Genomic DNA, 19,287 nt, shown 5'->3' with positions numbered 1-19,287 from the left:
TGTGCTGGGAACAATAAAAGGCCACTAAAATGTGCAGTTTTGTCACAACACAGAGCTGTTGCCAGAAAAGATGTTAATTTCTCTACCATAAGCCACCTCCAACATCGTTTTAGAGAATTTGGCAGTACGTCCAACCGGCCTCATAACCGCAGACCACTTGAATGGCGTTGTGTGGGGGCGAGCGGTTTGCTGATGTCAATGTTGTGAAGAAAGTGCTCCATGGTGGTGGTGGGGTAGTGGTATGGGCAGGTATAAGCTACGGATAACAAACACAATTGAATTTTATTGAGACTGGATCCTGAGGCCCATTGTCATACCATTCATCCGCCGCCATCACCTCATGCTTCAGCGTGATCATGCACGGCCCCATGTCGCAAGGATCTGTACACAATTCCTGGAAGCTGAAAATGTCCCAGTTCTTCTGCATACTCACCAGACATGTCACCCATTGAGCATGTTTGTGATGCTCTGGATCGACGTGTACGACAGCGTGTTCCAGTTCCTGCCAATATCCAGCAACTTCGCACATCCATTGAAGAGGCGTTGGACAACATTCCACAGGACACAATCAACAGCCAGATCAACTCTATGCAAAGGAGATGTGTCACGCTGCATGAGGAAAATGGTGGTCACACCAGATACTGACTGGTTTTCTGATCCATGCCCCTACCTTTTTTATTTAAGGTATCTGTGACCAACAGATGCATATCTGTCTGTATTCCCAGTTGTGAAATTCATAGATTAGGGCCTAATTTATTTATTTCAGTTGACTTACATGAACTGTTCCTTACATGAACTGTAACTCAGTAAAATATTTTAAATTGTTGCATGTTGCGTTTATATTTTTGTTCATTATATTATGTGCGCTAAACAAAACAAAAATATATATATATACATTTTCCTTAAAGTATATATATTTTTTAAGTACTAATGTTAGTGTCCGCACGACAACAACAGAAAATACTTAAATACATGTAATATTGTCCTTGAAACATTCAATTCAAATGCTGTAGAATTCCATCCATTCCTTCTGGGGAGTGCCAATGGCTTCAAAGCCTCTCATTGGCCAATACATAGAAAATGCAATCGAGGGTTCTTATACATCAATGGGGATTAAATTGTTTGTGGATAGCAAATTAATATTGTTATTTGACATTTTCAGGATGGGAAAAACTATTTCAGTGGCAACTTAAACGACTAAAACCAAATAGAAAGTATGTAGAAAATATATGTAGACAGTCAGGCCCCCATTGATTTTGTTATCATGTTTCAGCATAAGAACACAGCATTAGTCATGTCAAAATGTAGAATTGTCGGAAATTTTCTTAAAAACTGAAAAATTCCCCTCCCGTTTCATGACTGCGAAATGCGCGTCCCCGACAGCGGAAGTTGCAGAGAGAGCCCGTCCGGCGGTGGTTTGGTGAACCGGTGAAAAAAAGATAATAACCGTGGTGGAGTGGAAAAAATTGCTTTTACGTGGAATAAAACAGCTATATGTATGTATCTCGAGTTCTTCTTCCCCAATATTCAAAGGTATTGATGTTAGTTTTGGATTACGCCGTTTCGACTAGAAAACATTGGTAACAGCTAGCTAGCAAGCTAAATTAGCTAGCTAAGCAACGTTAGCATTTCGTAAGTACCTGATAAACAGGCCAAGATTGTTAGCTAACTGGTTAGCTAATCCTAACAACGCAGTTCAAGATAGAAAAGAGAATTGAGTATTAAATATGAACACAAATATAGCCATAATACCAACCTTAATGAAAAGACCAGCCAACTAGCTGACTGAGTTAACGTTACCAATTAACCAACGTTATTATGTTAATGTTGAACTCACTTCATGCTAACTAACTCGCAAACTTCGCTAGTAAAGCTAACTATTAAGCTAGTTAGTTTATTGGGGTTTCCACTATTTGAAGCCTTCACACTGAACAGAACAGACATATAACAATGTCTACATGTTACCATGCTCTAAAAAATGTAATCTCTTACTCTTCCATAGATCCCTCTATTGCACCAATCTGCCGCTCTCTCTTTGTGACTAGAACTGCCTGAACAGCGAGAGTGTGTTTTCGGACCAGGGTGACTGTGTGAAGAATACACTCTCTGTGTTTGCGAGGCCCTGTAGGTGACTCCTCCAGACCCCAGAGTGAGGATTGTGTGTGAGCCCCTCGCTCCATATGTGTGTGACAATGGGGGACATCAGTGATCTGGACAGACAGATAGAACAACTTAGGCGTTGTGAACTCATCAAGGAAAATGAAGTCAAAGCACTGTGTGCCAAGGCCAGGTAATTAAACACAAAGGCCATTTTACTTTACCATTTCTGATACTAAGTCTACATCACTAAGCCTGTCGTCTGCTTGTGTTTGTGTTACAGGGAGATTCTGGTAGAGGAGAGTAACGTACAGAGGGTGGATTCTCCAGTTACTGTGAGTATTTTCAGAATAGAAGACATCTTGATTACTTCGTAGATCTGCCTAGACTGCCATTATTTGCACTTCCCAATCTGAGCCCTCATGTTACGTGTAATGTTGGATGGCTGAATACATTAAGGGGGAATGGAAACACTAGGCTTTAGAACACCAGTTAACTGTAAAGTCTAGTTCATACTTGGTCTAACGACATGTTTGTAGGCAATAAGAATGTGACCAGTGTCACTGGTCAAAACAACATTTGATTTATACTCAGGTGGAATGTCTGTAGACCGTCACTGCGACTGTCAGTTTCCTTGTCGCACAGACGTGAAAAAAGTTTGCTTCTCTGTGACTCGCAGTGTCCGTTGATGTGGTTACCGTACTGTCACAGCAACCAGACCAAATCCTCCTATGATGATGATGCAGTTCTAAAATTCTCAGAATGACCTACTTTTATTTTGTCACACTATGGCACTAAGCTATTTTCTGTAAGCTTGCCATTACCTTATAAATAATTATGTTGGTTTACTTTCCTGTAATAATGGATAACAAGTAACTAAAGTTTAGACGTTGTCAGCTATACTCTGGTCATTATTTGAACTGGCTAGACAACGAACCAAAACATTGTTTAGGAAATAGCTTTTAGTTGCCTGGCTTGCTAGGTTGACATTTACTGAATTCATTTTTAAACGGATGGGTTTTATTGGTGTTAAAATAGAGAAAGTATGCTTTGGAGCACTGGGGTGCTGATGTCATGCAGAGGCTGTTTTGTGTTTATACTTTTTCATAAGTATAAAGTTTGATGTCGGACGACGATAGAATGTTCATGATGTCGCTAAGACAATTGTCTACAGACATGTCGATAGACAGACTAAACCAGCCTTAATTGTAAATCGCCATATTGGCATTGTTGCATCATCGGTAGGAGAGTTTTGAAATTCCTGAATTTACTGAGATCATGCATACCTAAATGAGCCATACTTTTCTGGTGTCAAACCATTATGAAAACATGATACATATTTTGAAAGGTGAGAAACAGCCCTTTCAAATGATATGACGTAAATCAAATGGTAATCAGTCAAGAAAAAACACCTGTGAAAATGTGTCATACACTTTTTTTCCCAAACAACTGCAATTTACACAACTTCCTAATGAAGGTAAAGAAACACTTAGAGTATATTGAGTCTTCCTTGTTTTGTAAGGATCGATAGCATGAAATCAGAATAGTAATACCTTTTAACTGTGAATGAGTTACAGCTGTTTTAATGACCGGTGAAATTTTTCTAGAATTTTATGTAATGTTCTGCGATCAGACACTTTCTTATTTGGATAGTATAGTAAATGCATATATGCACCAAAACATATTACAAATGGCATTTAGTCTTACATTTGATAAGGAAAGACGCATACATAAGAAAAATAAATCTTTCCATAAAGTTAAGGGAGTACATGATCTCATTCCACCCTGAAAACAAAGTGCAAGTTACATCATGCTATCATAACCATAACATTATATACAACATTCATCTTTGGGATATTGTCTTCAAAATTTTACTGGAATTACAAAATACAAGAATTAGGCATATAATAACAATTTGCTTTTACAACTTAAATTTCTTCTTACAAATATTCCACTAGGCCTATAGCCTAATACACGAAGAGTCAAAATGGGAACAAATTAAAAATATGCAAGAAAGGGGAAATGACCAGTGACAATCTAAGCTATTGGGTGAAGACTAGGAGTCCCTTCACTAGTACCTAAGTATATATGGTATGTATATCTATGTATCTGTCCTGCGAGGGTGTGATTGTCCCTCAGCACTGTTTGCAGCATGTTGTCCAGTCTCTTCAGCCCCTGCCTGTCCTTGTTACTGTGGGTTCAACTATTGACTGCCTTGTGCACAGGTGACATGTCTATAGTGTCGTCCTCAACACAAAGGTCTGAGAGCTGACAGTGCACCACAGTGTCACATAGAGAGTGAGTGTTTAAAAAAAAAATAAAAAATACTAAAATAAACATAGACCTAGTTTATATATAGGCCTAATAGTACATAACAATAATCATTGACAGTTACCTTCCAGTCAAAAAGCTTGACAGAGGCAGCAGTATCACGTGGTGGCTCAAACTTCCTCCTGCTCGTCTATTTGAATCTCGTCCTCATCTTCCCCAAGTAATGATGACCCTTCAGCACATAAAAAATGGAACAATGAATGGAAGGGAGTTGTACAAGTTATCAATTGGCTTGCAAGGTGACAGTTACATTTTATTATCCAAAGGTTTTGAGCAAACATGTAACATCATTTCATATCTGATAGTTCATAATCCTTAAATCTATTGATGCACACGTGAGTCAATCTAACATAATACACAAATTCACATCAAAATCATTCAGTTTAAGCTCTGCCACAGTGGAAAGTGGCAGAGCGAAAGCGCTGTTTGTCAGAACAGGAGACATTCCATCTCTTCTCTTGAAAACGTCTGTAGCATCCAAACGGGTTTGAAAAATGGAAAGATGAGACTCAGGAGCACAGTGATGTTCACTGTTTTGCTCTACGACCACCAGAAGCCACATGGACTCGTCTGAAGTCAGTACCGCCCATATGCCAACTTCTATCTGTAGCGTCCAAACTGTTTGGGCTACAAACTATTATGACCCCACTATGGAAAGGGGAGACTCGTTTTTCTGTAAGCTCGATATGCAGTTTGTGTAGATATATCAGATCAAGCCTGAACTGTGCGATGTAGTAGGGAGTTGGATTTTCCAACAGGCCAATATTCTACATAGTTAAGCACAGAAAACGTGGTAGTTAACGTCTCTGGGAAATGTGGGACGTCCCACCCGCGGGACACACTATTCAACAGCCAGTGAAATAGCAGGGCGGCAAATTCAAAACAACAAAAATCTCATTCAAGTTTCTCAAACATCCAACTATTATATCCCATTTTAAAGATACACTTCTCGTTAATCCAACCACATTGTCCGATTTCAAAAAGGCTTTACGGCGAAAGCATCACATTAGATTATGTTAGGACAGCGCCGAGACAAGAAAAACCACACAGCCATTTTCCAAGCAAGGAGAGGCATCACAAAAAACAGAAATACAGCTCAAATGAATCACTAACCTTTGACGATCTTCATCAGATGACACTCCCAGGACTCAATGTTACACAATACATGTATGTTTTGTTCAATAAAGTTCATATTTATATCCAAAAACCCCATTTTACATTGGCGCGTGATGTTCAGAAAATGTTTTGCCTCCCAAAACTTCCGGTGAATGAGGACATCAATTTACAAAAATACTCATCATAAACGTTGATAAAATTTACAACAGTTATTGAAAGAATTATAGATACACATCTCCTTAATGCAACAGCTGTGTCAGATTTCAAAATAGCTTTCCGGCGAAAGCACATTGTTCAATATTCTGAGTACAGAGCTCAGCCATCAAAGCAAGCTATACAGTTACCCGCCATGTTCTGGGGTCAACAAAACTCAGAAATAGTATTATAAATCTTCACTTACCTTTGCTGATCTTCATCGGAATGCACTCCCAGGACTCCCACTTCCACAAGAAATGTTTGTTTTGTTCGATAAACTCCATATTTATGTCCAAATACCTCCGTTTTGTTCGCTCGTTCAGATCACTATTCCAAAGGCATAATGTGCGAGCGCAAAACCCTAGGCGAAAAGTCAAAAAGTTCCATTACCATTCGTAGAAACATGTCAAACGATGTTTACAATCAATCCTTAGGGTATTTTTATCATAAAACTTCGATAATATTCCAACCGGACAATAGCGTATTCATTAGAGGAAAAAGAAGGAACGGTTTGACTGCGCAGTAAACAACTCAACAACTTGTTGAGTCAGCTCTTATTCTCTCCCCAGTCACAGTAGAAGCATGAAACAACATTCTAAAGAATGTTGACATCTAGTGGAAGCCTTAGGAAGTGCAAAATGACCCCACAGACACTGTAGTTTGGATAGGCAATCACTTGAAAAACTACAAACCACTTCCTGGTTGGATTTTTTCTCAGGTGTTTGCCTACCATATGAGTTCTGTTAGACTCACAGACATCATTCAAACAGTTTTAGAAACTTCAGAGTGTTTTCTATCCAAATCTACTAATAATATGCATATCCTACCTTCTGGGCCCGAGTAGCAGGCAGTTTAATTTGGGCACATTATTCATCTGAATTTCCGAATACTGCCCCCTGTCACCAAGAAGTTAACTACAATGACCATAATCCATTGCACGCCCACTTAACCTCTATGGGCTAGGTGGGACGCAAGCGTCCCACCCGTGGTGCACTCCATCAACAGCAGGTGCATTTCAAGAGCGGCAAATTTGAATCCAAATAAATGTCAAAATTCAAATTTTTCAAACATACAACTATTTTACACCCTTTGAAAGATAAACATCTCCTTAATCTAACCACGTTTTACGATTTCAAAAAGGTTTTACGGCGAAAGCATAAATTTAGAGTATGTTAGGACAGTACATTTACAAGAATTGTGTGTAATGTTTTGTCAATTCAAAGACAGGGTCACCAAAACCATAAAACCAGCTAAAATGATGCACTAACCTTTTACAATCTCCATCAGATGACACTCCTAGGACATTATGTTAGACAATGCATGCATTTTTAGTTCTATCAAGTTCATATTTATATCCAAAAACAGCGTTTTACTATGGCATTGATGTTGAGGAAATCGTTTCCCTCCAATAACCGGCAGTCAAGTCAGCACCACAAATTAAATAATTAAAATTAGAAAACATTGGTAAAATATTATATTGTCATTTAAAGAATTATAGATTTACATCTCTTGAACGCAATCAACTTGCCAGATTTAAAAATAACCTTACTGGGAAATCACACTTTGCAATAATCTGAGCACTGCGCCCAGAAAAATACGCTTTGCGATACAGACTAGCCGTCATGTTGGGGAGATCTAAAATCGAAAATACTATGTAAATAATCCATTACCTTTGATTCTCTTCATCAGATGTCACTTCCAGGTATCACAGGTCCATAACGAATGTAGTTTTGTTCAAAAAAGCTCATCATTTATGTCCAAAAATCTCCGTCTTGTTAGCACATGATCTAAGCCCGCCGGACTTCTCGTCATGAACGAGGGGGAAAAAAATATTTACGTTCGTTCAAACGTTGTATAGCATAAATCATTAGTGCCTTTTTTAACCAGAACATGAATAATATTCAAGGCGGACGTTTGCATTCTCTTTTAAAACGTTTTGGAACGAGAGTATCAAACATGAACTCGCGCGCCAGAGCCTAAATCGGCCACCACCGTTCCAAGGCTCTTGTTCGTTCAGTTCTCACAGTATAAGACTCAAAACACTTTCTAAAGACTGGTGACATCTAGTGGAAGCCATAGGAAGTGCTCAAAAAATTAATAAGCCCCTGTGTGTTTCAATGGCATAGGCTTAAAGGTAATTCAACACATCAGGTATCCACTTCCTGTCAGAATTTGTCTCAGGGTTTTGACTGCCATATGAGTTCTGTTATACTTACAGACACCATTCAAACAGTTTTAGAAAATTCAGTGTTTTCTATCCAAACCTGAACAATAATATGCATATTCTAGCTTCTGAGTTGGTGTAGGAGGCAGTTAAAAATGGGCACATATTTTTTTCAAAATTCTCAATACTGCCCCCTAGCCCCAAGAGGTTTTAAACAGCCATCACTAGCCCATTAGAGGCTGCTGCCTATAGGCATAGACTATAAATCACTGGCCACTTTAAGGAATGGAACACTAGTCAATTTAATAAGGTTTACATATCTGGCATTACTCATCTCATATGTATATATTGTTTTCTATACTATTCTACGGTATCTCATTCACTTAATAATGTTTACATATCTTGTATTACTCATCTCATATGTATATACTGTATTCTATACTATTCTACTGTATCTTAGTCCGTTCCGCTCTGACCTCGCTCATCCATATGTATATAGTCTTAATTCATTCCTACCTAGATTTGTGTGTCTTGGGTATATGTTGTGTAATTTTTTAGATATTACTTGTTACATATTACTGCACTGTCAGAGCTAGAAGCACAAGCATTTCGCTACACCCGCAATAACATCTGCTAATCACGTGTATGTGACCAATAACATTTTGATTTGACTTTTAGAGAAATAATATGATAGTTTAAGTCGCAAAGTCACAAACCAGTTAGACCAGGATGATTTAGTTACCATCTGACTACCAGCCTGAGCTTTCAAAAGTCATTAAAGCTAGCCATCATCAGCGAAAGGCTTCGGACTTAGGGTACATTAATTATTGGAATCAACAGCCAGCAGGCTTACCATTTGTAGCAATCATAGCATCACAGATAAAAATACACTTATCTAGATATCTAGCTATGTAGTTAGCTATATGGGGATCATACATTTTACTGGTAAATAGCAATCCTGCAGCAGCCCTCTCTTCTGCCTGCCAGCTAGCTAGCTTCATATTAGTTTTGTCACGATACCGGGGGATTCAGTGGCCTAGCGTCCTGTTCGCCCCATTCCCGACACTTGTTCTCGTTTTCTAAACGCTATGCACATGTGCTACACAAAACATGTGTCACTGATATTCACACTTCTACGCAATACAACATATTGAATTTACTTCACACTGTTCACTGTAGAATAGAATACTGCGTAGAATGACAAATGTTCTCATATTTGCAAAGGCCTGCCTGTGATTTGGCTGGAGGGATGGGAGGAAGGAATATACATGCATAATGGTCTGCATGTCATTGTGGCAGTAAGGGGGAAAACACTGCATGAAACCTTTACTCTTCAATTAAGACACACACTCTCCCTCCCTCACACACGCTCTCTCGCTCATAAACACACAACTCTCTCCCAGAAACACATACACACTGCTCCCAACTTTAAAAACGTTAGGCACCAAACAATGTAAGGAGCACCAGAAAGAGTTTTTTGATAGTTTAGACTTCCATTAGGCCTATTTTAATCCTACCTTTTGAAGCACATAACATGAGTAGCAGACCCTTTTCCTTCCTGTGCTAATCAAATTTGCCAAGACTTACTGTCAAGTTACCAGATTGTTAGCTAGCTAGGTGACATGACTGAACGTTGTTCATCAAAACAATAATTAGTGGCCCGGGATTAGTTTAACAGCCCGCCACATGGTTTGACGCTTCAGCGGTATCCTCCTGATGATCCTCAGTCCTTTGAGTGAATGGCTGAAGCCTTAGATCCAGGTTCCTGTAGTGATGTCTCGGAGTCGTACATGATCTCCAGGTTTCAGTTCAGGTAAGTGTCTTGCATTTTTGTCGTGTCACTGTTTTTGTTTGTCTTTCTGTTTTTCCTTTGCGAGTTTGACTTTGTGAGCACCTCTGGGTGTTAGCAAGTCCTCATGGATGGGTAGGTTGGTTCTGATGCGACGTCCCATCAACATTTGTGCAGGTGAAAGTCCGTTGTGCAGAAACACATACACACAGATTTTTTGGGAAATCCTCTTTTCCATCATGTGCCTTTTTCATTAGACCTTTGACAATTTTGACTGAACTCTGCTAAGCCGTTGGACCTTGGGTAGTTGGGGCTGGAGGTGTTGTGTCAGAATCCCCAGTTGTTAGCGAACGATCGGAATTCGGAACTTGAGAACTGCGGGCCATTGTCCGAGTACAGTTCAGACGCAACCCCATGTCTTGCAAAGACTGATTTCAGGTAGGTGATTACAGCTTTGCTGGAGGTAGTTGGCAGTGTTGCTTCTTCAGGGTGGTTTGAGTAGTAGTCGGTAACATCAATGTGACTTTTGCCATTGCAGTCAAAAAGGTAAACTCCAACTTTGTAGTAGGGTCTGTTGGGTACTGGATGAGGCATTAGCGGCTCTGCTTGTTCACATGAAGCAGTGGTCTGGCTGATTTCCTGGTTCATTTATGGCCAGTACATTACTTCTCGTGCTCGTCGTTTGCATTTTTCCTCACCCAAGTGGCCCTCATGTATTTTCTGTAGCATTTCTTTGCGTAGTGTCAGGGAATGACAATCTTGTTGCCTTTGAACACTGTCATCCACAACGGTGAGTTCTGCTCTGCACATCCAGTAATCCTGTATTCTCCTTGCACAGTTGTTTTCCTGTGCAGGCCATCCTATCAGTGTTGTTTCTTTCAACGCTATCATTATTTGGTCAGCTGCGGCCTTGCTTTTGATCTGCTCCATTCTCTCAGAAGACACAGGAAGTGATGCTACGATCATGTAGACGTAGGCCTGAATCTCAGTGCGTCGAAGCTCTCTTTCTTGTCGACTGCTCGAGAAAGTGTCGGCGGCGAACATGAACTTTCCGGGGGTGTAGATCATCTTCACATCATACTTTTGCAGTCTGATCAACATTCTTTGGATTCTTATTGGACAATCATTCAGTGGCTTAGACACGATTGACACCAATGGTTTGTGGTCGATTTCTACTTCGAAGTCTTGTCCGTAGATGTATTGGTGAAACCTTTCGCACGCGTATGTGTTCGCCAGTAGTTCTTTCTCTATTTGTGCATACCTTGTCTCTGTGCCTGTCAAGGCTCTGGGAGCATAAGCGACGGGTTGCCATGTGTCGTCATGCTGTTGCAGAAGAACTGCTCCCAGGCCAAACTGACGCGTCTGCAGAAATCATTTTGCTTTTCTCTGGATCATAGAACCTGAGCACTAGCTCTTCTGTGATTGACTTTATATTTTTGAAGCAGTTTTTCTGTTCATGGGACCATTCTCATTCATTTTTCTGTTCCAGAAGACATCTGAGTGGAGCGGACTTTGCTGACAGTTGAGGTATGAACTTTGCAAGGTAGGTGATCATGCCCATGAAGCGTCTCACGTCGTCCTTGTTCTTCGGGTGCTCCATGTTGTTGATGGCTGATGTTTTCCTCAGGTCTGGTTTGACTCCATCCTCTGAAAGTACGTCTCCCGCAAAGGTAAGTGTTTTCACACCAAACTCGCATTTGTCCTTGTTTAGTTTTAGGTTGACTTTCCGTGTCAGGTCCAGCACTTGTCTCACTCTCACGTCGTTCATCATGGTCTCCACTCCTGGAATGTGCTTGAAGATCATGTGTATTGTCTTGTGGTAGACCTCTGGCGCTGAGAGAATCCCGTATGGTAGACGAAGAAATCTGTACCTGCCCTCAGGTGTGTTGAATGTGCATTGCCTTGAGCTTGCATCGTCTAGCTTCATTTGCCAGAATCCTGATGAGGCATCAAGCTTACTGAACCACTTTGCTCCAGCAAACTGCGACATTAACTCTTCTCTTGTTGGCAACTTGAAATGCTGTCTCTTGATTGCTTTGTTGAGATCTCTCGGGTCTAGACATATCCTGAGATCGCCGTTCTTTTTCACCACAATAACCAGTGAGCTCACCCAGTCTGTAGGTTCATCCATTTTTGTGATTACGTCCATCTTTTCCATGCGTCCAAGTTCCTCCTTGAGCTTTTTCCTCAGTGCAAATGGAACTTTTCTGCATGCATGCACAACTGGAGTAATTTTGTCATCAGTACATATTTTGTGTTCTCCTGGTAAACATCCAAGACCCTCAAACACGTCCTCATACTCAGCCAATAGCGATTCTTGGTCATTTTCAGTCTGTGATGTCACTATATACACTCTTTTCAACAAATTGAGCTTTTCACATGCATTGATTCCTAGAATAGGCTGTACACTCTTTTCAACGATCAGCAGCTGTGCTTTGAACTGTTTTCCTTTGTGCTGTAAAGTTACTATGCAGCTACCTTTGACAGGTACGTGCTACCCAGTATAACCAGTAACCTTAATTTTCACTGGGTGTATTTTGCTCTTCACCTTCAGTGTTTTGTAGTCATCCAGCGACAACAGGTTTACCTGTGCTCCAGTATCAAGCTTGAATGGTATTATAGTTTCATTCACAGTCAATGGCACAATCCATTCCGCTTTTACTGCATTGCCTATTTCCCCAGAATCAACAAAGAATTCTTCGATCTCCTCTTTGACTGTGTGAACCTTTTTCTCTGTAGTCTCAGCTTTGCAGCATTTTGAGAAATGATAATTTTTCCCACAGTTGTTACATGATTTGCCATATGCAGGGCAATTTTTTTTGCTTGCGGTTAAATCCACACTTTCAACATGTAGTGTTTTGATTTCTCTCTTTTGCTTGTTTTTGTTTTGTAAGGCGTTGTGTGTGTGGTGCTCCTCTCTTTTTATTGCATACACTGACGTCTCATCCCTGGACAGCTCTTTAGCTTGTGCTCTGGTGGTTTCAGCTGCTGGACACACATTCACTGCTTTATCCAATGTTAAATCTTGCTCACGCAGAAATCTCTCCTTGAGTCCATTATCAAGTATGCCACAGACTATCTTGTCTTTCACTAGTGAGTCTTTCAGATTTTCAAATTCACATGTTTTGCTCAGTTTGTTCAGCGCAGCTCAGCCAAATACTGGTCAAAACTGACTCCCTGTTTCTGATCATGAGAGAGAAACTTGTATCTGTCAAATGTGATGTTCTGGCATGGCACAAAGTACTCCTCAAATTTAGCCATTAGCACAGTCAATGTCAAGTGTGCCTCGTCTTGCTGTAAGCTATTGTAAATGTCCAATGCATCCTCTCCAATAACATGCAGAAAATGGAAGCTTTCAATTTGTCATCTCCCCCTGCTCCACTGGCTGCGAGGTAGATATTGAATCTCTGCTTGAAACGTTTCCAATTGTCAGCTAGATTGCCTGTTAACTGCGTAGGAGTAGGAGGACTAAGAAATCCATGAAGGAGAACAGGAACCATGTCAATTTCTCTTACTTCAGTATGTTGCTCATCAACAGATTCCAATGCAGCCTCGCTCTCGCTGCTGTCACTCTTGATGCTGCGGCTCGTTGTCCTCGCTCTTGCAAGCTAACGTCTTCCACTACTCACGTCACTTGACTTGTGGTAGAATGTTACATTTTTGTCGCGGAAATTTGCAGAGTACTGCTTTCATTTGTCTCGTCATAGCGACTACCAATTTTACACCATGTTATGTTTGTTCCTTGTATAATGACAAACCGGGCGTATGTTGAACTACTTTTAGATGAACATATACTTCAGCTAGAAAACTCCTTGTTTAGCCATGCGAGGCATTCTTCAGCCACCCCCCCTGCATAGCCTGCTGGGTAACGTAGTCTAAATGTTATTTACACAGGTAGTATCATATGAAACGGTACTATGGTATTCTAAAATGTTGGTATCATGACGTTTTGGTACCGTGGTACCGGTATACCATGCAGCACTTCATATCTAACGTAATCATTAGCCAGTTTGTGTTAGCTAGGTCTAGCTCATACCTAATGACAAATGCTCTTCAAAGTGTCAATAGGAGTATTTTAGTTTGTAGTTATCAATGAAAATATTTATATAAAAAAGACAAGTTGAGCTCAAAAATTCCCGGTGGCAGCATTCACTTGCAGTCTCTGTGCCAAAACTCACAATTTGCTCACTCCTACCAATGCAATGACACATCGGCGTTACCATGGCAATTCAAGATAGCGCTACCCTTACCTCTAATAAACCTTGTTCAAGATCAAAATGCAAAAAATATATATTTTTCTATGTTACAAGTACATGTTTAGTATTAGTGGATTAAATACATGCTTGCTCAGCTTCACTTCCTGAATTGTTTCCCTTTTAATTCCCTACAATTCTCCTTTTCTATCACAGGTGTGTGGGGATATCCATGGACAGTTTTATGACCTGAAGGAGTTGTTTAGAGTAAGTTCAGTCTCCTTTTGCCTGCATTTCCTCTATGATTTCTGAGTGCTGCTTTGTGCGGTGTCTGTACAGTTCCAAACTCAACATATGCACCATTTTGCTTCATAATTTCATAAACTCCATGTAATTTACATACATGTCATATTCTACTGTGACATTTTTTGCTGTGTCATTATTTAACACTTCAATTGCGTGTGTGCAAGGTTGGGGGTGATGTTCCGGAGACAAACTATCTCTTCATGGGTGACTTTGTGGACCGAGGCTTCTACAGTGTGGAGACGTTCCTGCTGCTGCTAGCACTCAAGGTACTCGAGAGAAGCCAAATCAAAGCTATTCAATTGTTTTACCCCCTCTGTAGTAGTGTTTCTAATGCTATGCAAGGTGGGGGTTAATTAAATGTAAACCTATGTAAATTCAGGAAATGCAATGATTGGACATTTTTGCATACTTCATTGTACTGTGCGATGTGTGCCCTTTGTGTCTAGCCCTACTACTAACCTAAGCTCTCTATGGGTCAAAGTCGGACCTACCACCCCTCTCATTTGCTTTTTAGCCAGTAGGGTCCCTCTGAAGGACCCATTCTAACAAGTAACTTAACCCCTCCTCCTCCCACAGGTGCGGTATCCAGACAGGATCACTCTGATCCGAGGGAACCACGAGTCACGGCAGATCACACAGGTCTACGGCTTCTATGACGAGTGCCTCCGCAAGTACGGCTCGGTCACTGTTTGGAGATACTGCACCGAGATCTTTGATTACCTGTCCCTCTCTGCCATCATCGACGGCAAGGTGCGCTCCCCAGCCCCTTCAGTCATATTTCTCTGCTTCTCTCTGATTATTTGTGCCATCTTACCAACTCCTATGGTCATGCCAAGGAGGGACGTGGCAATGAACATAGGAGTTGACAATACAGCACAAATAGATCTGGGACCAGGCTAGATTGTTATGGTTAGATGGCTAAATAGCTAGCTCTCACTGAAACATGACTCGCTACAATCTCCCCTCTTTATATCTTTCCTGCTAGCTCTAGTTTTCCTTTGTAATTGTTAACTCTGTAATTAATGCAAGTAACGATCGCAATCATCGGTTCAAACATGTTTTAGTGCTGTATGAAGAATAATGTTTTTAAAGAAAACTGTTTCTGGAGCTGGATTGTGTAAGGCCTTAACTAGACTGAACAACAATATAAACACAACATGCAACAATTTTTAAGATTTTACTGAGTTACAGTTCATATAAGAAAGTCAGTCAATTTAAATAAATTCATTCGGCCCTAATCTATGGATTTCACATGACTGGGAATACAGATATGCATATGTTGCTCACAGATACCTTGAAAAAAATGTTTTTGCCTCATGCAGTGCAACACATCTCCTTCGCATAGAGTTGATCAGGCTGTTTGTGGCCTGTGAAATGTTGTCCGACTCCTCTTCAATGGCTATGCGAAGTTGCTGGATGTTTGCAGGAACTGGAACACACTGTCATACATGTTGATCCAGAGCATCCCAAACATGCTCAATGGGTGACATCTATGAGAATGCAGGCCATCGAAAAACTAGGATATTTTCAGCTTCCAGGAATTGTGTACAGATTCTTGCGACATGGGGCCGTGCATTATCATGCTGAAACATGAGGTGATGACTGCGGATGAATAGCACAACAATGGGCCTCAGGATCTTGTCACGGCATCTCTGTGCATTGAAATTGCCATCGATTAAAAATTGTGTTCATTGTCCATAGCTTATGCCTGCCTATACCATAACCCTACCGCCACCATGGGGCACTCTGTTCAAAATGTTGATGTCGGCAAACTGCTCGCCACACGACGCCATACACGTGGTCGGCGGTTGTGAGGCCTGTTGGATGTATTGCCAAATTCTCTAGATGTTGGAGATGGCTTATGGTAGAGAAATTAACATTCAATTCTCTGGCAACTGCTCTGCTGGACATTCCTGCAGTCAGCATGCCAATTGCACGGTCCCTCAACTTGACATCTGTGGGATTGTGTTGTGTGACAAAACTGCACATTTTAGGGTGGCCTTTTATTGTCCCCGGCACAAGGTGCACCTGTCTAATGATCATGCTGTTTAATCAGCTTCTTAATCCATCCACCTGACAGGTGTGGCATATCATCTTGGCAAAGGAGAAATGCTCACTAAAGTTGTGCACAAAACTTGAGAGAAATAAGCTTTTTGTGCATATGAAAAATGTCAGGGGTCTTTTATTTCAGCTCAGGAAACATGGGACCAACACTTTACATGTTGTGTTTTTGTAAAGTGTAGATTCTTACTCTCTTTGTGTAGATATTCTGTGTGCACGGTGGCCTTTCTCCATCTATTCAAACTCTGGACCAAATCAGAACTATCGACAGGAAGCAGGAAGTGCCTCACGACGGCCCCATGTGTGATCTGCTGTGGTCTGACCCAGAAGGTAAAATACTGGTACTGTCCAGAAACAACCCCCTAAATAACCTTCTGCCCCAAAAATGTGTAGCTATAAGCAAGATGGTGAAGATTCCTCCAAGTCTTTGTCACACATTTTAGCATCTATGCCCCAACGAAAAAGAATGAGACGACTCCAGTAACAACCAGAATGTCTCTCTGCTTCTCTCTCCCAGACACCACAGGGTGGGGTGTGAGCCCAAGGGGGGCGGGCTACCTGTTTGGCAGTGACGTGGTGGCCCAGTTCAACGCAGCCAACGACATCCACATGATCTGCAGGGCCCACCAGCTGGTCATGGAGGGATACAAGTGGCACTTCAATGAGACCGTGCTCACTGTGTGGTCCGCACCCAACTACTGCTACAGGTCTGTGTCCTGTCTCCATCTTTTTCTTGCTCTCTTGTCGTCTTGTTTTCTTCTCCCGTCCTATATATTCTGTATTTGGACTGCTGAGTTTATGGCCAAACTCTGCTGTGTATGCATGTGCTTTGTTAGCTTATAACAATGTTTAGGTCGCAATAGCAACCACCTCTCTTTCCTTCTCTCTCTCTCTCTGACAAACAGATGTGGTAATGTGGCGGCCATCTTGGAGCTGGATGAGCACCTGCAGAGGGAGTTCATCATATTTGAAGCCGCTCCGCAGGAAACCAGGGGCATTCCCTCCAAAAAGCCAGTGGCAGACTACTTCCTGTGACCTCTTACCCTGAAGGGAATATGGATGGAGCCTTTGGTCGCGTTCCCCTGCTTAGACGTTGCGTGCATCAACCAATGGTTACGTGCCACGTCGATTGCTATAACTTGATGCGTCGTTTGCTATAACTTGATGTGGTTAGCTGATACTTAAAATACCTATCCAGGGGTTGTAAGATCTGTCATGTCAGCAATGCCTGGGCAGAGGAACGCGCCCTTTATGTTAGGATGGATTCTGGTGTCTTGAATCTCTTCGGTTCTGTTTCAAACTGACCCCTAGACCAGGGGTAGACAACCCTGTTCCTGGAGTGCTGCAGGTACTGTACAATTGTCTCAAGGCGCCACACTGAGCTACTAAGCTTATTGATCAGTTCAGTGATTGCCTAAATTCAACACACTTGGTCTTCCAGGTCAGTTTAATCAAAAACAGGAAGTGCCTGCCTCCAGGACCAGGGTTGCCAATCCCGCTCTAGACACTTCTTGATTCCCCACTGGAGAGATGAAAGAGCTGTGTCAGTGTGAGCAATATGGCAGAAACTCTACCTAGCCCTCTATCCACCTACCCCATCAGAGGATGAGGTGGAGCTATTACCATACTGCTGATACTGTCCAGACCTTGGTCGGAAGATCATGAAGTATTTAGTTGTGACCGCTTTGGGTCCGTTTGAAACTGTGACCATGACTGTTGTTACTTCAGCTCTTTAAAATGGCCATCACGGAGTTCTCCTTTTTCTTCCTCCCCTCCTATTATCTTCTCTTATCCCTTCTTGCCGCCATTGAGTTGTTTGGTATTTGCCATTCCCCCTAATCTTGTAGTATTTTTACATTTGAAAATGGGAACATTGTCCTACAGATGGAGGGATACTTGAAAGGAGATGAGATAGTCTTTTAATCTGCAGATATAGGAAATGAACCCCATTTCTGGGTTGAATTTTCCATATGCATAATTTCTTACACATTTTTCTTTTCTTAGATTTTTGTATAACTGTTGTGTAAAGGATGAACTGCAAAAATGATTTTTGCTCCAGTTTGCTATTTCAGTTTCCTGTTTGCTTGTGTTTTGTCTCTTAACTCCGTTTTCAAAAACATTGTTCTCAATGCTACTCAGCATGCACCTACACTCAAACAAAAATAAAGTAACTGGTTAAATGGGATCACTACACACAACTGTTTATTTCTTTTCTCTCTACCTTGTTGATGCCTATTGATCCACAAATCTCTGTAGGGTTCACTGTTGACTTTTGATATTGTGAAAATAAAATCTTTTTGTATCAATCTCCTTTATCTGTTGGAGGTTTCAAGTTCTGTTTATTTAGCCAGTTGATGCATGGATTGAAAAAAAAGTTTTTGACCTCCTTCAATTATATATCCAGACATGATATACTGTTGGGTGTTGTTCCCAACCAAAGTCCTAATAGCAATATTACAGAATGCATGAAATGAGTAAGTGTGGTGACTGTAGATAACATTTTAGTAATTTAGCAGGCACACTTGTCCAGCGTGACTGTTTTTATATATTTCCACATATGTTTATATATTTAAATATGTGGAACTTCACAGAGTAAAACATTCAGAGAGAGCTAATGAGCAGATGGGCTCCTGCATTTTCAGCATGTTTTTACAGAAAGATAGATTAAGAGCTAGATAAAGTTTTGTTTTTCTGCAAGGACATATATAGGATTCTACCCTCCACAACATAACCTTCAATCCAAATCAAAACTCCAAACCTGCAACCTAATTTTGGACAAAATTACCTGGAAGGATTCCTACTACCAAAGATTATTATTTCCCAGATACGGTGAATATGCTGGCAAACCAACGACCAGCAGAAGAAGCACAAGAAACCTGAAAACACCATCTAACCTGGAACTGAGTAATGTTTAGTCAGAAGTTACTTTTAAAGGCAAGAAGAGAAATGAATATAAATTATATCTTTGACTTTATAAGGACTGAATACGAAGTTAAGGCTACCAAGCTTGCTAGGACAGATCAGATCAATTAGCA

The 19,287-nt window shown here is 41.0% G+C and overlaps 1 protein-coding gene across 2 annotated transcripts; it reads left to right on the top strand.

The window, feature by feature from the left end:
• Positions 1-1,366: 1,366 nt before the first annotated feature.
• LOC106600722 (serine/threonine-protein phosphatase 4 catalytic subunit B) lies at positions 1,367-18,567 on the top strand. 2 transcript variants are annotated; one of them, XM_014192299.2, is made up of 9 exons: positions 1,367-1,496; positions 2,003-2,290; positions 2,381-2,432; positions 14,102-14,152; positions 14,356-14,457; positions 14,768-14,941; positions 16,456-16,582; positions 16,770-16,959; positions 17,158-18,567. In XM_014192299.2, the coding sequence occupies exons 2-9, from the start codon at positions 2,181-2,183 to the stop codon at positions 17,285-17,287; spliced, it is 936 nt and encodes a 311-aa protein (XP_014047774.1). In that variant the 5' UTR covers positions 1,367-1,496; positions 2,003-2,180; the 3' UTR covers positions 17,288-18,567. The 2 variants fall into 2 exon arrangements, with proteins under 2 accessions (XP_014047774.1, XP_014047775.1); XM_014192300.2 differs by having other exon boundaries at positions 1,377-1,533.
• The last annotated feature ends 720 nt before the right edge of the window (positions 18,568-19,287 follow it).

Source organism: Salmo salar, chromosome ssa03 (assembly GCF_905237065.1).
Source record: "Salmo salar chromosome ssa03, Ssal_v3.1, whole genome shotgun sequence".
Taxonomy (NCBI): Eukaryota; Metazoa; Chordata; class Actinopteri; order Salmoniformes; family Salmonidae; genus Salmo; species Salmo salar.
This window is presented reverse-complemented; position numbering and strand designations above follow the sequence as displayed.